Source organism: Amblyraja radiata, chromosome 6, assembly GCF_010909765.2.
Source record: "Amblyraja radiata isolate CabotCenter1 chromosome 6, sAmbRad1.1.pri, whole genome shotgun sequence".
Classification (NCBI taxonomy): domain Eukaryota; kingdom Metazoa; phylum Chordata; class Chondrichthyes; order Rajiformes; family Rajidae; genus Amblyraja; species Amblyraja radiata.
This window is the reverse complement of record NC_045961.1, coordinates 28,393,481-28,415,145: the sequence shown is the minus strand read 5'-3', so window position 1 is coordinate 28,415,145 and position 21,665 is coordinate 28,393,481. Positions and strand designations below refer to the sequence as shown.

Below are 21,665 nucleotides of genomic sequence, written 5' to 3'. Positions count from 1 at the left end.
AGTTAATCTGCGTCTCATTTTTGCCGCTGATCAGTGGTTTGCATCTCGCGGTGTAGCCTCTCTATTTCAGTTTATGAAGTCTTCTGCGGACAGTGGTCATTGACAAATCCACACCTGACTCCTGAAGCGTGTTTCTGATCTGTCAGACAGGTGTTTGGAAATGTTTCTTTATTATAGAGAGAATTCTTTTGTCATCAGCTATGGAGGTCTTCCTTGACCTGCCAGTCCCATTGCGATTTGTAAGCTCACCAGTGCTCTTTTTCTTCTTAATGTTCCAAACAGTTGATTTTAGTAAGCCTAAGGTTTGGCTGATGTCTCAACTGTTTTATTCTTGTTTCTCAGTCTCATAATGGCTTCTTTGACTTTCATTGGCAAAACCTTGGTCCTCATGTTAATAAACAGCAATAAAAGTATCCAAAGGCGATGGAGAGACTGGAGGAAAGACTAGATGCTGAGAGCTCTCTTATACCTGCATTAAGCAGGTAATTAAACACACCTGAGCAATTATAAACACCTGTAAAGCCATGTGTCCCAAACATTATGGTGCCCTGAAATAGGGAAACTATGTATAAACACAGCTGTAATTTCTACATGGTGAAACCAAAATGTATAAAAATTACCTTTTATAAAATCTGACAATGTGCACTTTAACCACCTGTGATTTTTTTCTGTTACAAATCTCAAATTGTGGAGTACAGAAACAAATAAATAAACGATGGGTCTTTGTCCCAAAGGTTATGGAGGGCACTGTAGCTGGGTGTGTCAGGGGTAAAAGCAACATCCCACATCAGTAATTAACTCAGCACTGGCATGAATTGAAGTGGGAACCTTCTGATCTACAGTACATTTCTTGCAGCTATAATGTTTAATTTACCTTTCTATCTCTTTCCAAGATGGTCTGTTCTTTTTGCTGCAGAAGCCTTTTCAGAGACATCACTTCTTCTTTTAATTGGTTGATTATAACAAAGTTGTCGGTCCCACCAGAGTCCATTGACTGGGTCAATGAGCTGCTAGCAAAACAATATATAATTAAACATAATTTGTAAACATCTTTTCGTCACTTTATAGTTGGATTATCAGTTTGAACTTGCTCAACGAAGTCGAGGGGAGGAAGAAGTGCGCAGGTGAAGGAGGGTGTGGTGGTGGGGGCACGAGGAGTAGGCCGAGGAAGGGCCGGACGAGAGGAGAGGGAGTGGGATGACTTTTCCACACTAACTGAACATGCTGAACAGCTCTCCCATGAATAGCCCCAAATAAACTAAGGTAACAGAAATTTAATTTGAATCAACAGCAATATAGTTTACCTGTCTCCATTCGAGGGTTTTGTTTCAAGTTTTGGCTTCTTCTTTGGAGCTTCATTTTGAATACTGGATGATGACTTATGGCTGTAACCAATAGAAAACATTAAATTTATTGACAGCTTTTATATTTTTAAAAAATCACAGTTGTTCTTAAACATGAAAATGCAGCCAATGAAACAACCGACATATTGATTCAGTGAGCTACAATAAATTAAATATCACAAAAGTTTGCTGAAAATTAGAATTAGTGTCAGGAGGCAATACTAAAACATGGATTCTTGCAGCATTGAATGGACTCAGTAATTCCATTTTATTGTTCCATTCATAGAACAGCTGTAAATCTGCATTAGTTGTTAAACAGGGAGTTAACAACTCAGATTATAACTCAGAATAAAACTCTCACCTTTTGATGCCCATCTAAAACCGACTGTGAATCAAGATGATTCAAATCCAACTGGTATAAAAAGGGATTCAAATCCTAGGTCACTCTGTTCTGGGAAGAAAGAGTTAGTTATGCACCTGTTATCTAATAGATGTTTTTATCCTAAGATAATAAGTCCTCAAACTGCATGTTTGTGTTCTAATGGATATAGGATGGTGAGAGGCACACTGTGCACCAGTAGCCATCTCTCCCCTTGATACCATAGAGATGAAAAATAATGCTCAGCTAATCTGAGATACTGTAAGGCTGAGATTACTGAAACCCAAGGATCAGCATAGCCATTAGCCATATCCTATCTCAATAACATCCACATATTAATTTATCACATCAACAATACTAAGGATATCGTGTACTTTTGTTTTGAAAGTCCAAATCAGATTTAGATTTCAATGTCCTTTGTGTTTACTTCCACACTTTACAAAGGTAGGATTTGTTTCTCACTGCTAACTAATATCAATTGAATAATTAGATCGACGAGGATTCCCTACATCAGTCGCTGAATCCCATCATAATCAGGAAATCATGATTTGTCAGTGTCCACACGAATGTTTGCCAAAGAAAAACAATAATTTTCACATATATCAAAAGTGACAGAAATTACATTCCAGTCAAGTAACTCGTTGGTGTAGAGTAGATGTTTAGAAGGCATGGGAGCAGTCAGGTTAACAAACTTCAGTCAACCTTTATCGATAATGTACTAAATGTACTTGAAGTATCACGAGATATTCAACCTGTAAGTATCAACAGTGTAAACCTGTAAGATATTCAACAGTGTAAACCTACTGTAAGTTGAACACTTTACAAGAGGTGAATTGTGCTACACGTTGACATTGCTGAATAACACTGCGAGTATTAGTGCTGGTTTCAGCATCGGATTCTTTGATCATGAACACAGTTACACATATTTCTTATATTTGATAAGGAACTGTAATAATGCAATATCAACAGTATATTTTAAGATGCTGGAGAATAGGAAAATGAATTTAAAAACAGGAGATATCAAATGGCTATGGGAAGAAATAGATATTTCTTACTGGATTTTATATTTTGTGGTAATATAAAGTGGGAACTGTGAAATAAAAAGTTAAATCAGTTGAACAGATTGTATAATTTTATAAGTAGAATCTATGAGGATATCAAATGAGATAGCAGATGTTGAAGTGAATATTACTGCTCTGCAGTATGTCCAGTTTTTCATCATTTTATTTAATGGTTAAAATGTGGTGATCTGCAAATTGAGTGCTGTAGGTTTGTCTGAAAAAATTAATGTAGACTATAAATTTAAAAAAGTTTTCCAAAGAAATTGAGTGGGTTATTTAATACAAAATTGGGATATTGAAAATTAGTGACTGATACAAACATCTTAAGGAGAGAGCAGAAAAGGGACCAATTAATGAAGCTGCGAATAGCAAGTGGGAAAGAGACAGCTGAAAGGGGAAAAGTAAGCTTTTAATGAATAACGGAAAGTAAGAAAGGACTGAGGAACAGTTATTCCTCACGAAACTTCAGAAAAACACAAAAAAAAACAAATAGATGAGATGTGTTCATGTGGAATGGCATTGTTGTTATGGGAAGAATGGAATATGGAGTGCCAAGGTTCTGGCACCAACATTGGTGAAGGTGATTATAGAATATTTGAATTGGAAGGCAAAGTGGTCTTCGAGCATCTTACAAGGTAAAAGGTATTTGTGATGGCATGGAACAATCAGCAGGATATACCAATTCAGTTATCAGTTGGATCAATTACGAGCTACCAACAAAATATTACTTAAGTATCTTTTATAATCCTCCATAATACATGTTTAATCTGTCTTCTTGAGTGAAAATATGAAATTGCTAGTACAGTACATTAAAATCAGAAGCATTTAGTTTAGTTTACAACACGGAAACAGGCCCTTCGGCCCACCGGGTCCGCGCCGACCAGCAATCCCCGCACATTAACACCATCCTACACCCACTAGGGACAAATTTTACATTTCCCAAGTCAATTAACCTACAAACCTGCATGTCCTTGAAGTGTGGGAGGAAACCGAAGATCTTGGACAAAACTCACGCAGGTCACGGGGAGAACGTACAAACTCTGTACAGACAAACAATCTAAAAGCTGCCTTTAACCTACTCTTCTTGTTTTTATTGTCATGGCTGCACCCAAGCAGTTGATTACTAGCAGCTCTAAAAGCATAAAACATTGAAACAAGGACCAACTCAGATATCAACAAATGTCGATATCTTCCTTAAATTTCTGCAGAGATCAGAGAGCAATTCTGGATGTATACTTACAGTGCCCTCCATAATGTTTGGGACAAAGACCCATCATTTATTTATTTACCTCTGTACTCCATAATTTGAGATTTGTAATGGAAAAAAAAAATCACATGTGGTTAAAGTGCACATTATCAGATTTTATTAAAGGCCATTTTTATAGATTTGTTTCACCATGTAGAAATTCATCATCATCGGTGGTCACTCGAAACGAGTATGACTGTCCTCCCCTCTCCATAGGGTCGCCTACTTGTGGGTCTGTAGAGGCTGATCCGCAATCCACACACCTTGGTGCAACGTGGGCAGTGGAGACTGGCGGTGGTTGGTAGTTGTCGAGCCCCCTTCTCTCTCTCCTTACGGTGCTGTCGCTTTGTATCTGCGACACGGCGTAGTTCCGTTTCATGACGTGCAGCTCCTTCCTGCACGGATTTCCCCCAGGAGCTCCTGTCCAGTGCAATGTGCTCCCAGTTGCTCGATGTGATGTGGAATTTCTTTAGACTGTTCATGATGTTGTCCTTGAAGCATTTCTTTGGCCCGCCGGGGGTTCGCCGACCTTCCTTCAGTTGAGAGTACAGGATCTGTTTAGGGAGACGTGTGTTGGACATACGGTGCCATGGCCAGTCCATCGAAGTTGGTGCTGCATTATTGTGGTGGTGATGCTGGTCATGTTAGCTTCCTCCAAAACGCTTATGTTCGTGTGTTTGTCCTCCCACCTGATCCTCAGAATCTTTGGCAAGGATCTTTGATGGTATTGTTCCAGTGCTCTCAGGTGCCTGCTGTAGGTGACTCGGCTCCATACAACGGGTGTGGAGAGGACAATGGCTCTGTAGACCAGCCGTTTTGTTTGGAACCTTTAGGTCTCAGTCTGAAAAGATTATTTTCTTGAGTCTGGCTTAGGCTTCACTGGCACAACTCAGGAGCTGGTTGACCCGAGTCGGTCAGCTTTTGAGGAAAGAATGCTGCCAAGATAGGGGAAGTGGTCAACGTTTTCAAGAGTGGTGTCATCCACTTTTATAGTGGGCTGGGTAGACGGCTGATTGGGTGGAGGTTGGTGTAGGACCTGGGTCTTGTTGATGTTTAAGGCTAGGCCCATGGTTTCGAATGCCTTGGCAAAGGCATTCAGGATGCCCGCGAGGTCTTCTGCAGAGTGTGCTGCAATGACACAGTCAATCGCATACTGAAGCTCCATGATGGCGGTGTTACTGACTTGAATTGAATTTCCTTTATTGTCATTCAAACAAGTTTGAACGAAATTTTGTTACCATGCAGTCATGACAGTAAAAATAACAACACACAATTAACACAAACATCCATCACAGTGAGTCCCCTCCAGGCACCTCCTCACTGATGGAAGGTAAAAAAAGGCATCTCTTCCTTGCTTCTTCTCCCGCGGTCAGTCAGTCAAACTGCTGCGTCGAGGCGATCAAGGCTCCCGATGTTGAAGCCCCCGCCGGGCGATGGACGATCTCACGGCCAATTTTAAGCTGCGGCGGGCGATGAAAGGCCCTGCGAACTGGCCAGCCCCACGATTCGGTGCGGATGAAGCTGCTGTTGCTGGAGCTCCTGAAAATCAGTCACCAACCTAGGACCTGCGAACTCCCGATATCACAATCCACAGGGGCCGCAGCCGAAGCCTCCGAAATCAGCCAATGGTAAGTCCACAGGCTCTGCGACCGGAACCCTCAAGGTCGATTCCAGTTGGAGGCCGCCAGCTCCTTGATTTTACGCCTCAGTGCGAACGGACATGTTCGAAGTAAGGAACAGCCTGCTGAACACGGTGGAACCAGGCAGTAATGGCTCAGAGCGACTCCTGACTCTCCGCCTCAACACCACCGCAGGCCCCGGCACTGTCTTCCACATCAGACACAAAGGACAAGTTCTATGAGAACCTCGCATCCATCATCAACAGCATCCCCAGCAAGGAAGAACGTTCTCCTCGGCGACTTCAACACCAGAGTGGGCGCAGACCACGAATCGCGGTCTTCCTGCCCTGGGCAGTTTGGTGCGGGCAAAATGAACGAGAACGGACAGCGACTGCTTGAGCTGTGCACTTACCATGAGCATCGCCAACTCATACTTCCAGACAAAGCCCCACACAAGGTTTACTGGAGACACCCACGCTCAAAGCATTGGCATCAACTGGATCTGATCCTAGTCAGACGTGCCGCCATCAAGAACGTTCTCCACGCACGCTCCTACTACAGTGCGGACTGCAACATAGACCGCTCCTTGGTGTGTTGCAAGATCATACTGCATACCGTACCAAGAAGCATCGATGTCAGCAAGATGCCCCGTCCAGACATCGCGCAACAGTTTGCAGAGGCTTTTGAGAGAGAACTTGGCACCTCGTGTCCTGGAAACGCTGCAACAGAGAAGTGGGAAATTCTGCAGGACACCATGCACCGCACAGCCTTGGCTAGCTTTGGGAAGAAGACCTCCAAGACACACGACTGGTTTGAGGACAAGTCGACAGAGATGACTCCCGTCATTGAAGCCAAGTGCGCCACCCTAGCCGAGTACAAGTGGTCAGCTAACGAGAAGAACCTGCAGATCCTTCGGGCTGCCAGGAGCAAGGTTCAGAAGACTGCCAGGCGTTGCGCCAATGACAACTGGACACAGCTTAGTGAGGACATCCAGACAGCCGCCATAACAGGGAACATCAGGGGAATGTACGATGGCATTAGGCACTAGGTCCAGTCCAGAGCAAGACAGCCCCCCTCAAATCCTCCAGTGGGGAAGTAATCACAGACGAATGCCAGCAGATGGAGAGATGAGTGGAACACTACTCCGACCTCTACTTGAGAGAGAAAACTGTGTCCCCCTCAGCCCTTGATGCCATCGAGTGCCTGCCGACCATGGATGAGTTAGACGGGAGAGCCGACGGTAGAAGAGCTCAGCTAGGCCATTGACAGCCTGGCCTCGGGCAGCGACGGGATTCCACCTGACCTGATCAAGCATTGCAGGACTACCTTAAGGGCCTGTCCCACTTGGCGATTTTTTTCGGCGACTGCCAGCACCATTGACTGACGTATCAGGTCACCGATAAGGGCGTGATGACGTATTGAGGCGCGGTGTTTTTTCAAGTGTCGCAACATTTTTTTTGTCGCCGCTGGATTTTGAAATGTTCAAAATCTTTTGCTGACCCTGATATGACGGTGGCAGTCACCGAAAAAAAAAATCGGCGTGGGACAGGCCCCCTTTACTGCTTCTTTTGCATGAAGTCCTCTGCAGGTGCTGGCAAGGAGCTGTACTGCATGACATGAGGGATACCACAATCATTACCCTCTACAAGGGCGAGAGAAGTGACTGCAACAACTACAAAGGCATCTCCCTCCTAAACATCGTCGGCAAGGTCTTTGCTCGGTGAAGGTGGTCAACAGTAGACATGGTCTTCTCCCTTCGCCAGCTCCAGAAGTGCAGAGAACAGCGGATGCCCCTTTATGTTGCTTTCATTGACCTCACCAATGCGTTCAACCTCATCAACAGGGATGCCCTATTTAAGGCACTACCAAAGACCGGCTGCCCACCAAAACAACAGAGCATGATAGAATCCGTCCACATCAATATGAAGGGGACAGTGCAGTTCAATGACAGCTTCTCGGAGCCCTTCGACATCCGCAGTGGCATCAAACAAGGCTGTGTCCTCGCTCCCACTCTTTGGGATTTTCTTTGCTCTGCTCCTGAATCATGCCTTCGGCACTGCAACAGAGTACTAGATCAGATGTGCAGGTTCTTCAACCTCACCCGCCTGAGAGCAAAGACAAAAGTACGTGAAGCTCTCATCAGAGACATGTTGTTTGCTGACAACGCAGCAGTTGTGACCCACATCCAGCAGGAATTACAGTCACTGAGGGACCGCTTCTATATGGCTTGCAAGGACATCGGGCTGACCATCAGCCTGAAGACGAACGTCCTGGGGCAGGATACAGAGGCACCGCCTGTCATCGCCAACGACTACGATGCCGTCCATCAGTTCACGTACCGCGGCTCCACCTTCACCGATAACCTCTCCTTGGACACATAGATTGACAAGAGCATAGGGCAGCTACAACTCTCGCTCGCCTCACAACTCGAGTGTGGACCAACCCAAAGCTGACACTGAAGACAAAGATAGCAGTCTACAATGCCTGTGTCATCAGCACGCTGCTGTACAGCAGTGAGACATGGACTACATATGCCAGACAGGAGAGAAGTCTTAACACCTTCCACCTTAGAAGCATCCGCCGTATCCTGGGCATATCCTGGCAAGACAGAGTGTCAACGCCGAAATCCTGTCTCACGACGGCCTTCCCAATATGTACACTCTACTCAGGCAGCGCAGACTGTGGTGGCTGGGCCATGTCCACCGCATGGAGAATGGCCGTATTTCAAAAGACATCCTCTATGGAGAGCTGACATGGGAGGAGAACCATCGGCCGCCCCCAGCTACGTTACAAGGATGTCTGCAAGAGAGATATGAAGGCGTTCAACATTGATGTGGAGTCCTTGGAGAGCCTTGCATCTGACCGCACAAGGTGGAGAGGTACCTTGAACCAACCAGAAAGGAGCGCAGCAACTTCAACAAACCAGAGACCACACACAAATGTGACCTTTTCGACAGAGACTGTCACTTCCGCCACAAGCGACGCCGCTCTTGCCGAGGTTTGGAGCAAGTAGCCAACAACTAGCATGCATCACCCATGGTCAGTCATGACTGAGGGGGCCTACTGTCCGCAGAAGACTACATGAACAGAAATACAGAGGCTACACTGCAAGATGCAAACCACTGGTTAGCCGCAAAAATAGGATGGCCAGGTTAGTTTGCCAAGAAGTACTTAAACGAGCAATCACAGATCTGGAAAAAGGTCTTGAAAACAGATGAGACAAAGATTAACTTATATCAGAGTGATGGCAAGAGCAAAGTATGTAGGAGAGAAGGAACTGCCCAAGATCCAAAGAAACACGGTGGTGGGGGTGTTATGGCCTGGTAATGTATGGCTGCTGAAGGTACTGGCGCACTTATCTTCATTGATGATACAACTGCTGATGGTAGTAGCATAATTAATTCTGAAATGTATAGACAATCCTATCTGCTCAAGTTCAAACAAATGCCTCAAAACTCATTGGCCGGCGGTTCATTCTACAGCAAGACAATGATCCCAAACATGCTGCTAAAGCAACAAAGGAGTTTCTTCAAAGCTCAAAAATGGTCAATTCTTGAGTAGCCAAGTCAATCACCCGATCTGAACCCAATTGAGCATGTCTTTTATATGCCGAAGGGAAAACTGAAGGGGACTAGCCCCCAAAACAAACATAAGCTAAAGACGGCTGCAATACAGGCCTGGTAGAGTATCACCAGGGAAGACACCCAGCAACTGGTGATGCCTGTGAATCGCAGACTTCAAGCAGTCATTGTATGCAAAGGGTATGCAGCAAAATGCTTAACATGAATACTTTCATTTACATGACATTGCTGTGTCCCAAACAATATGGTGCCCTGAAATGGTGGGGGGGGGGGGGGGGGAAGAACTACGTATAAACACTGCTGTAATTTCTACATGGTGAAATCAAAATTTGTAAAAATGGCCTTTATTAAAATCTGACAACGTGCACTTTAACCACATGTGATTTTTTTTAATTACAAATCTCAAATTGGGGAGTACAGAGGCAAATAAATAAATGATGGGTCTTTGTCCCAAACATTATGGGGAGCACTGCACATGGATCGCAGTTTATGTCTTAAGTCAAATATTTTTGGTGTCGCTGTGCCATTTACTGAAGGCAATGCTGCTTCTCACTCTTTGAACAGTGTTTCACAGCAGTTGCTGTTTAAAAAAAACCATATTCATGTTGCCACAAATACTCAGTCACTATGTCGGTGGGTAAAATGAGCTTCACAGTAAAAAACGGAACAGCAACTATTCAGGCGGGTACTATTGTAAAAAGGAAATTAATTTAAATCTAACCCTATTAATTTCAGACTAAACAAAAGTCCTTCTGAAGTACATTCATCCATTCACAAACAGCCCACAAAACAATGCTGCTTGACTCCAAAGTAATATATTAAAACATCACCGAGGGATTCCATTCAAGCAAAACTGAGTCATTCAAATGAAATGCAACCAAACAGAAAGTGGTTGAAATCTTGCTGATGCCATTTTTAGTGTGCCGATCAATGTGCACACTCATTTCCTGCTGTTATTGAAAGTAATTAACTATATTTAAACAGGACACGTATAATATAGGAATATTATGCAGGCTTGTTAAACACTAAGCTACTCAATAGTACTCAATAAAAATTGAAGTTTAATAACATAACAATTTTTAATATCCCCAACCTGAACTAAAATTGTAGCTCAATTAAATATTTCACAGACAAAACTTAATTATTTTTGCTTTGTTAAACTCAGCTAAGGATACCATGTCATCCCCAACACCAAGATGATCTATTTCTACCTGAAAACATTGCAAATCCCAACCCCGCCTGACCATCTACAGCTCATCTATTCCAATGATTTCCTGGTCTATTTTCTAACTTCTATTCTTCATACACAAACTAATCTGAAACTATTAGTTATTTTCAACTAGCACTGAATGGTTTTACCCAGGACATTTGTTTTCAAATCCCTCCTAGATCTGCCTTGTTCCAGCTCTAAGCTACAACTTTGAGCTTGCTGCACAACTCCATATCCTCTTCTACATCATGAGTTAGTCCACCATTGAGAACTATGCCTGTGTTTGCCTGGATGACAACCTAAGAATTTCTACCCCAAAAACTCTACGCTTTTAAGACACTGCTTAAACAAACACTTCAACCAACATTTTGTTTATCTCCTTACGCTGTTCAGCATTGTTGGATTAATACAAGTGGGGACTTGTGTGGACTGTGGGCCAAAGGGCCTGTTTCTGTGCTGTTTGACTTGATCATATTGTGTTGGTTAAATCTTTTACCATGTTCAAGGTATTATATCAGTACATGTTTTTAAGTACTGCTTTGAACATGGTGAGGGACAAATTCCCTCAAGTTGAATTGAACAAAGCAAATTCCTGAAGCACTAGCCTAACAATCCATTTAAATTGCATTTATTATAACAACATCCATTACAATAGGAATGCATCATTTAATTTTGCCACTTAACAAGCCAAGGACTAGCAAATAAATTAAATTATTAACAGGTGCATGCAAAGGTGGAGCACTCACGTGATTTCAATCAAGATCCTTACAGCTAAGAGACAAAAGATAATTTCATCCCAATTATCTGGCATTCATACAATGCAGTATTTAAAAAATGGAAATAAAACTTTCTTGTGCTATGCTACCCATTGTGCTATACTGCTTATCAACTGGTGGTACAAATGATAAAGCAGTTCAAATGTTCCTATTGGTACAAATTAAAAAAACAAATGAAAAATTGTGATAAGAAAGTATTTTGTTTTTAAATACAGCTAGTTACCTCATTTTCCAAACTCCATGCTGCTGCTCTGGACTTAGGCTACTGATTCTGAAAGAAAAAGGGTCAAGACTTTGTTCATTTTTCCAGAAAATTCTTAGATATGTAGAAATCATGTTGACCAGATTGTCCTTTTCCAAGACTTTACCACCCCCATTTACCAGCACTATTACACGGTATTCAATGTCTCCCAGTCTCCATTCTACCACAGATCTTCCATTCATTATCTCAGCAACTTAAAAAAATGTTTCATGTTTAACTTTTCCCAACTCTGAAGGAAGCTCATCCACCTAAAGCAAGGGCCTCCAAACTTTTCAGTATAAGGGCCACATTATATATTTGGCACATTTTTGCAGGCCGTAGAAAAAAATAAAGAAATGTCAGTTTTATAAATTTAATGTCTCTCTCTCTCTCTCTTTCTGCCCCCCCTCTCTCTGTCACTCTCTCTCTCTCTGTCACTCTCTCTCTCTCTGTCACTCTCTCTCTCTCTGTCACTCTCTCTCTCTCTCTCTCTCTCTCTGTCACTCTCTCTCTCTCTCTGTCACTCTCTCTATCTCAATATCTGTCTTGATTTAAACTACCGGGGGCCCCGTCTACTCCAGCAGGGCGGAAATGATGTTGTGTGGGGGGCGAGCATCCCTGGAGCCGAGGGGGAGGCCGAGGGTACCAGGCCCGGTGTCTCCCCGCCCCCGGGTTGCAGATGGCGCGGGGAAAGGCCGCGCAAGTCCGGGAGTGGGGAGACACAGCGCCAGTTATGGCCTGGCCCGGAGGGGGGGGAAGAAAAGGAAACTTACCCGCGGAACTGTCGGGTCCGAGAGGGGAAAAAAAGATTTTGACGCTACGCAAGTAAAGACGGGAGGGGCGGGGCAAGTGTTTTATCTCGCTAGCACAGAACCCGCTACCATAGAACCCGTTAAATAGCCCTATGCACGAAACGTATTCAGAGTTTGCTGCGGGCCGGATAAAATTTCGTGGCGGGCCACATGGGCCATAGTTTGGAGACCCATAACCTAAAGCATTAACTGCTTCTCTCTTCACAGATACTCCCTGGCTTGCTAGGAGTTTAAGCTTTTATTAGGTTTTTACATAATTTGGTTTGAATCATTCAGTTCAGAGTGGCAGACTGAATTGTCTGAAGGATGGTCAGTCTGGCAGAATGAAGTTTTTTACTTTTTGAAAGAAGCCTTTTGCTTATTCCAATGAAGTAACCAAATTCAGGTATATTTGCATACTATTAACACATTATTTCCACTCTGTCCTGGATGTCTATTCTGGAGGCCAGGAGGAGAGTTATAAGGCCAGTGGGTTACAGAATCTATTGGAATGGATTCTGCAGGATAGGATTTACTCCCATTTTGAAGGGAATGGCCTAATTAGGGATAGTCAGCATACTTTGTACACAGCAAGTCACATCTTACTAACTTAATGGGAGTTTTTGAGGTGGTGACAAAGATGATCAATGAGGGTAGGGCAGTGGATGGTGACTGCATGGATTTGACTACGCCATTTGATGACGTCCCCTGTGGTAGGCTGATCCATAATTAAGATGGGTGGGGGGGATGATTCACAGTGACTTGGTGATATGCATTTACTCATAGAGCAGTGTTGTGGTGGAAGGGCACTATTCTGGCTGAAGGCCAGTGAAATTCCTGGGCGTAAATGTCAAAGGCTGGAGGACAGCTTTAAGGTAGGAGTGGCAAAATTTAAAGAAGATGTGTTGTGCAAGTTTTTTTACACGGTGGATGGTGAGTGTCAGGAACGCGCTGCCAGGGTTAATGGCGGAGGCAGGTAAGATAGTGGCATTTAAGAGATTTTTAGATAGTCACGTGGATTTGCTGGGAATGGAACAATATGGCAGGCAGATGATTATCTTAGCATTATAATTTGCACTGACAATGGGAGCCCAAAGGCCTGATCCTGTGCTGTAATTTTCTATGTTCTAATAGTTATACAGCTTAAGTTATGTCCTTCCTTGAACCCCTCCCAGCTGCCTAAATTGAATCCATTAACAAATATGTATAAATTACCACTATTAATAAAATGCCAATATCATTCTTGCACAATTTGACCGTCTTTGTCCACAAGACAGACAATTATTTGAACCTTTCCCTGCAATTTAGAGGCTCAGGTAGGATTCAAAATTTCAGACTGCTAATGTCTAGAAAGAAGATGAGCTAGAAATTAAAATGCATGTACAAACGCAAGGTAAAATAGTGTTATGTGGGAGGACCCTCAAACACTTGTGCCATATTTAGTTTGCAAGTACTGTACACTGTCAAACAGACAATGCACAGGGAAGCTCACAAAGACCTCTGTTGAAATGGAAAACCCTGACAGAAAATATAGTAGTGCATTAGTGTTTAAACCACTCGATCACAATTCTTAATCAGAGTTTTTTTAAAAATCCATTATATGGTGTACACCAAATGTTATGTCACAGGACAGAATTTCAAGACAGCAACTAAAAGAATATAAAGTAATAATGTGGACGTGCAGAAGCATTATGATGTAACATACATATCATTTTAAAATCATGAATAGCACTCACTTGTGACGACTACTACTGTGGTGATGTTTTGAGAGGTCTTTCTCAGGCAGTGAAGCTGAAGATGACGAGGAGTGTGAACCTAAGTTTTTCCTCTGTTCTTTTGTTTTCTGCAGAACACGCTTGTAGGAAAGTGTACAGAGCCAACACAACAATTTCCCATCAACCTTTATAAAACAAACAAATTCAAAACTTGGCAAATGGGGTGAGAAAATATTTTATGTGATGTACGTTGTCATTTTAGAAGCTGCAATTTCTTGAATGAAGTGCAGTTCTCCATTGCTTTAATCTAGCATAATATATACTGCACAATTTATTGTTTTATTTTGCAACCAGTTTCAGATGGATGTGCAGTTTTTGTAAATTTTGCAACCAGTTTCAGATGGATGTGCAAATAGTTGTATCATTTTAGTAGACGCAGACCCTTTTCTTACGCTAAAACAATGTTTCCCACCCACAAAGCAAAACATAGAAAGCAAATGGCATGCTGGCCTTCATAACATCAGTATTCTTATTGCATTTCCGTACAAAATACGGAAAATCCGTACTACTTGGCAGCTCTGCTGAGTGTTCCCCAAGCGGAAACCAAGGGATGAACCGTGAGGTCTGATCCCTAGTGGAGACTAAATCTGAGGTAGAAACAAAGAACTACCAAAGATAGGCACAAAGTGCTGGAGTAACAGCGGGTCAGGCAGCATACCTGGAGAAAAAGGATAGGTAATGCGATCAGGACCCTTCTGACTTACTCCAACACTTTGTGTCTATCTAAATCTGAGGTGTTCAAGTCCGGTGATCCAGATCTGTACATGAAATCTAGGAACAATCTCCACAAAGCCATCAGTGATACCAATAGACAATTCCAGATCAAGCTGGAGTCCCAAACGAACCACACAATTGTGGCACGGTTTGCATGCTATAATGGGCCACAAAGCAAAGTTCAGCAACAACATATCCCTTCCTGTTGAGCTCATTTCGAACAGAAGATCAGTGGTATGACATCATCCGGTGACCTGTACCTGTAATCATGCGCCTGTAATTTGGACACTGTCACAGACATTGGATCAGCCAGAGAGTGAACCCGCAAAAAAACCCATATACTCAGAACCTAAGTAAACCAACTGTCAGCAGTATTTATGGATATCTTTAACCTCCTTTCATTCCAATCCGAGGTTCCCCTCCTGTTTAAGACTACCACTATTATCCCAGTGCCATCAAGAAACAAAGTAGCATGCCTTACCATTCAGCGGCTCTTACATCCTCCATTGTGAACTGCTTCGAGAGGCAATTCCAACCTCCCTGATAGCCTTGATCCAGTGCACGCCATCTCCCTAATCCCACACTTATCCCTGAAACATCTCGATAATGAGGGCACCTGGGCCAGACTCTTGAATAGACCTCTCAAATGCAAGAGATATTCCTGATCTTCCAATCTACTTAGCTGTAGCTCTTGTACTTATTTTTAATCTGTGCTTTCCTTCTAGATGTAGCACTGTACTCTGTTTACTTTCTGTTTTGTACTACCAAATCTGCAGGGAAAACAAAGATTTTCACTTTATCTCAATAGTTTGCAGAGTTGCAGCGTGGAGACAAGCTCTTCGGCCCACCGAGTCCGCACCGAATAGCAATCACCCCATGCACTGGCACTATCCTACACACTAGGGACAATTTACAATTTTACAGAAGCCAAATAACCTACAAACCTGTACATCTTTGGTGCGTGGTAGGAACCAGAGTACCCGGAGAGAACACATGCTATAAAGGTAACAGGGAGAATGTACAAACTCCGTACAGGTAGCACCCATAATCAGGATCGAACCCGGGTCTCTGGCGCTGTAAGGCAGCAACTCCACCGCTAAGCCACTGTGTCACCCTGATAGCAACAGTAATAAACCAATCCCAAATGTTGCTATTGCCAGTGATGTACACACCCTATGAACTAATATATAAATCAATCTCTGCAGTTTAATATGATTTTCATATTTGTAATTTAAAAAACATCTTAACATTTATCAGATAGTTGAAAGCTAAAGGTATAAAAATAAATTTTGCTCACTTCTGTTACCTTTCGCCGACTCTCATCTTTTCGATCAAAGGCACACTGCTGTTTGCACTGTTCACAAGTCTGTGGAGGCCCATACTTCTTTTCAGAATTTGTGCAACGTTGACACTTAGTGCCAATGAAGGCTGCTATAATGTTACAATATTGACAGGGCTTGGGCTGCAGGCATATAAAAAAAAATCTAATGTCAGTTTAGACAGAAATGCTGATAATTCAACAAAATCCTGTACTTCTTCAGTACTGTGTAAAATACCATCAAAAACATTTTTTTTAGTAGTCATATCACAGGGGCCAAAGAGAGCAATCTCCCAATGATCAGTCCTATTCATTTCTCTCTGAAATATTTCTACGGTTCTTAAGCAGCTTTTTCACGGGGCGACTTGACGCAAGAGTTAACCAGAGTTTAACATCGTGGGAACCTCGTGCGATAACAGTACGGCATTCGTGGACCACCGTGGCGCTAACGGCAGGTAATCGTGTAACTTGGTGACTCGGGAGAAAATTCAAGCAAGTTTGAATTTCTCCAAGAGTGGCTTGTACACTTGTGGTTGAGCATTGCAACATTATATGAACGTAGTGGCCAGTGCGATATCCGTGCGATATCCGTAATAACTCTTGCGGTTACCGTGGGAACTCCTGCGAACGGTGAACCCGGAAGCTGGACAGAGGGGACAGAAGGTGAGTAAAAATTGTCTTCTGTGGGATTGAATTTTAAAAATAAAGATTTGCATCCGCATATGGACATCAACTTATTCATGAGTTATGTTAATGAGATTCAAGAAAATAACTATAATCTTTAAAAGGGACTTTAAAAGGGACTTTACTAAAAGGTCCCGCATTTTTATGGTCCATGAGAAATTTTTCACATGTACTTCTTTGAGAGATACAGCTCGGAGACCTCGCCGACTAGCGATCGATGCCTTTCCGAAGCAGGGTCCGGAACGCTACCAATCAATGTTCTCCAGAGACCCGTGTAAGGAGTGAACTGCACATGCTGGTTTAAACCGAAGACAGACACAAAAAGCTGAAGTAACTCAGCGAGTCAAGCAGCATCTCTGGAGAAAAATAGCTGATGTTTCGGGACGAGACACATCTTCAGACTCAATTCCGATTAGGATGTCTGAAGAAGGGTTCCGATTCGAATCGCCACCTATTCTTTTTCTCCAGAGATGCTGCCTGACCCGCTGACTTACTCCAGCTTTTTATGTTTTTCTTCCCAGATCTGACTTACCTGCTGAGTTACACCAACATTCTGTGTCCTTTTGTGCGTATTTACCAGCATCTGCAGTTCCTTTAGACATTACCTAACTTCAGATTTTAGAGATATAGCGCGGAAACAGGCCCTTCGGCCCACGCCGACCACCTATTCTTATCCGGCTTCAGAACGGTTCTTCCTTCCATTCGTTTGGGCACTGACCCGACCTACCAACCTACCTCAATGCGGACATTGGACTTTTTCCCCCTGGAACTGTCCTGAAAACATATATTCTGAACTCTGGTATTTTCCTCTTCGCTCTACCTGGTGTTCTTGTGCATGTGTCGGAAGGAACAGCAGATGCCGGTTTAAAGAGAATGCTGGAGTAACTCGACGGTTCAAAATGCTGGAGTAACTCAACGGGACATGCAGCATCTCTAAAGAGAAGGAACGGGTGACGTTTCGGGTCGAGGCCCTTCTTCACTGTACGTGGCTTGGTTATATTCATGTATAGCATTATCTGATATGATTGTATAGCACGCAAACAAAAGTTTATTCCCTGCATAGAATCATACAGCGTAGAAATAGGCCCTTCGACCCAACTTGCCCACACCGACCAATATGTCCCATCTACACTAGTCCCACTTGCCCGCGTTTGGCCCATAACCATCTACACCTATCCTATCCATGCTTCAGTCTAATGCGTCTTAAACATTGCGACAATACCTGCCTCAACTACCTTAACGGATAGCTCATTCCATACACCCACCACCCTTTGCGTAAAATAGTTACCCCTTAGGCTCTCATTAAATCATTCCCCCCGAACCTAAACCTGTATCTGCTGGTTCTCGATATGAGACAATAATAACAAACCAAAGCGAGTTAGGACATCAACGGGGAGATCCTGGATAAACCCAAGGTAACCACAAAATGGAGGAACTCAGCGCAACAGGCAGCATCTCTGGGGAGAAGGAATGGGTGACATTTCGGGTCGAGACCCTTCTGATATGCTGCCTGTCCCGCTGAGCTACATGTTGTGTCTATCTTCATTTTAATCCAGCATCTGCAGTTCCTTCCTGGCCGAACCCGATTGAAAGATGAGAGGCTGGGCGATAGAGCACTGGGTGTGACAAGGATCAGGCTTCAGTAAGCAAAGTAAAGAGAGGTGGCAACGTTATGGAAATGAAGCGGGTAATCCGAGTGATGGCGAGACGGTATCCTCTAATGTGTCGGAAAGAACTGCAGATGTTGGTTTGCGCCAATGATAGACACAGTAATACTGGAGACAGACATAAAATACTGGACGGGCAGCATCTGGATAAAAGGAATGGGTGGCGTTTCGGGACGAGACTCTGAAGAAGGGACTCGAACCGAAACGTCACACATTCCTTCTCTCCAGAGATGCTGCCCGTCCCGCTGTGTTACTCCAGCATTTCGTGTCTATCTTCCATATGCTCTGTGATGGTCATCTCGGAGTCAAGTGGCAACTCTGGTCTGTAGACACGAGGAACTGCAGATGCAGGAATCACGAGCAAAACACAGAGCGTTGGACGAGCCTGACCCTTTGTGTTGAAGTCAGGTCTGGACATTGCTTGGCTCAGTCTCAGGCGCCGGCTAACTAGGAAGGTCGAGTCAAAGTCCAGCACTAACACTCAAGAAATAACGTTTGCGGCCTGATGTTCCCAATATTTAATTGAAATCATTAATAAAGTAAATAAATAGATACCGGTCTAATCAGTATCTACGGGATTGGACAGGCTAGATGCAGGAAGAATGTTCCCGATATTGGGGGGAGTCCAGAACCAGGGTCTCAGTTTTACAGTCTACCGTGGGAACTCTTTAACTCAGTAAAGTAAAGTAGCCTTTATTGTCATATCAGCGCACAGGCAGCAGTTGATTGTTGCTCTATTCAGTTTCCCAGGGGGTCGGGACGGGACTGGAGTTGGGAGGGAAAGGTGGGGGAGTCGAGGGAGAGGAGGGGGAGACAGATGGGGGTGTCTTCATTTACTGGCGGCGGGTGTCTGTCACTGAAACAGGCAGGTGAGATTTCACATCCACCTTGTGTGTGCCTCTCTCTCTCTCCCTTCCTCCTTCTTACACAGGCTGAGAGACTCTGCCTCTGTGAGTGTACGTCTCTTTCTCCCCCTCTCCCACACACAGTAAGACCGAGGTACTGTGCTCAGTCCATCTGTGTCTCCCACATACACAGTAAAACATGTCTCCAAATGAGCCAATTCAACCAAGGGAGGATATTTATAGTGTGTGAAAAAAAAGTGACATCATTTGTGCCACGTGATGATTTAACAACACTTCACAATGTTCATTCAAGATTTAACGGGAAAGCTCGGGAGATGGACAAGTCACTCGCACAAATAACAGAAATGCCGAGTACCGTGGGAACTCTTTATCTACCCCCCGTTATATCGTGTGATATCGTGCTAGACCTCGACCACTTCACTCTGGTTACATCTTGCGTCAAGTCGCCCCGTGAAAAAGCCGCATTATTGAGATTCACAGAAAATGAAGATTTCTTCGATATCATAGAATTTTTAATAATATTGCATAAACAAATGATAAATTATTTTGCAAAATAACCAAAATCAAAAACAGCTTGTGTTTGATTATTTTTAAACAGGTAAAAATTGTAAAATATCTTTGGACATCACTAATTGTATTTAAATTCTAATTTAGAAAAGGTGAAAAGGGCATTCAAATAGCACAATAAATCATTTAAGTTCCTGCAGAGCTAAAAGGCATCACATCATTAGAGCTTTACAGGTAGTTCTGCTGTATGGCATGTTTCCATACCCAACACTGGAAATAATACGACTGATGAATTAGGGAGCATTATTTATATTACACAGGCCAAAAAGGTTATAATGCGCTTTTGATTGGCAACAAGAGAACTATTTAAAGTTACTTTGGAAATTGGCAAGCAGAAAAAAACTGTCTTGTTCAAAATACATTCTGGGGGGAAATTATTTTCTATATAACCTTTCCACAGTAGTCAAACACAATTGTTTCTTAAGAATACATTCTCTCAGTTTCACTGCAGGTGGCTATTGAAATTGAAAAGTAATTGTTTCGATTGAGAATTATGCAATGATACTATACTATTAGTATATTAAATTATATAACATACAACCTTAGTATTTTTAGCTTTGAGTAATGAATATAATCTCAAGGCAACTAAAAAGCTCCTTAGTTTTAAAAATCCTGATTGAAGGCTGGAAGCATTGTTCCAACTACATTTTCCCCATTGACATAATTTTTTTCTATTGCGATTTTCTAGAACACAAGTTTTTTTTTGGAATGCAACTATTGAGTAATAGCATAACTACCTACAAATGAGTTCAGACTTGGCATGTGTTATCTGGAGTTGGAAGACCATAAATTGTCCCACCATCAGTTGTGTGGAAAACAAGGTCTAGTTTCCTGCTGAAAATTGTGCCTAGCAATCGAGTAGAATGAATTGCTGCAGGGAAAGGAAAAGTTGGAACATTTTCACACTAAAATATGTTGCCCAAAATAGAATAGTCTAACAAATTGAGGCTCAGAATCAATTTCAATATTTGGAAATTGTTATAATCCATAATTAATGATTTGCAAATAATTTTTGCAATGGCAATTTTATTACATGGGAAACTGTCAGGTTTTGTTCCCTTTAGGCTCAGTCTTAAGAATTGTCCAACAGGCTGACCTTGAAGGGCATACAGAAAAGTCAATATAAGAAAGGACCTGAAGGGAAAAAAAATCAAAATAAATTTAAATATCTGGACTGCCAGTGTAAGTGCAAGCACTTTGTGTTGTATGGTTTTGACAATTTTCATATATTATTCCAATCACTACCGAACAGTTACTTTTTCAAACCTGAATTTTGAAAATTAGCATAATAATTCATATAAATTTATGAACAAAATTTACCACCAGTGCTAAAATATTCATAACTATACCAGTAACAAAATGTTAGTAGCCGAGTTATCTAATAACATGTCCACTTACTGTTCCAAATTGCTTCACATTCTGTGCACATTTCTTGCATATTGTGTTGGTTTTGCTGCATAAAATAAGAAACCCATAATTTAGAAATATTTACCATTTCAAAAAGATCACAAACTAAATAAAAGCTCAACGTAACTACTGTACCTTTCTTGTTGGAATTCAGTTCTGCAATATGTGCATTTCACTACTGGATGTGCTATGCGACACTCCTATTAAGAGAAACAGAATGGCTTAATATATGGCCCCACATATTTTAAACTTAATTTCTAAAGCAATTAATTGTTCTAGAGATACTAAAGAGTGAAAGACATCTGACAATTTCAAAGTCAAAAGAAAATCATATGCAACTGCTCTAGTTGGATGGGAACTCGGTCAACTGGATAATTCCTCCACTGGTAAAAGGAGGAAGCATTTTATAATAAGTTGTCA

At 42.6% G+C, this 21,665-nt stretch overlaps 1 protein-coding gene across 7 annotated transcripts in view; it reads right to left on the bottom strand.

Moving 5' to 3' along the window:
• Nucleotides 1-21,665, bottom strand: part of fam76b (family with sequence similarity 76 member B) — a 36,976-nt gene that overhangs the window by 9,124 nt on the left and 6,187 nt on the right. Inside the window, exons 2-8 of one of the 7 annotated variants that reach the window (XM_033022378.1) lie at nucleotides 21,381-21,445; nucleotides 21,237-21,291; nucleotides 16,034-16,198; nucleotides 13,984-14,147; nucleotides 11,439-11,486; nucleotides 1,305-1,385; nucleotides 875-1,010 (exon numbers count right to left, since the gene is read on the bottom strand). In XM_033022378.1, the coding sequence (XP_032878269.1) occupies nucleotides 875-1,010; nucleotides 1,305-1,385; nucleotides 11,439-11,486; nucleotides 13,984-14,147; nucleotides 16,034-16,198; nucleotides 21,237-21,291; nucleotides 21,381-21,445 (714 nt within the window). The remainder of the gene's footprint in view (nucleotides 1-874; nucleotides 1,011-1,304; nucleotides 1,386-11,438; nucleotides 11,487-13,983; nucleotides 14,148-16,033; nucleotides 16,199-21,236; nucleotides 21,292-21,380; nucleotides 21,446-21,665) is intronic. The other 6 variants (XM_033022380.1, XM_033022381.1, XM_033022382.1 and 3 more) reach the window with 6 other exon arrangements.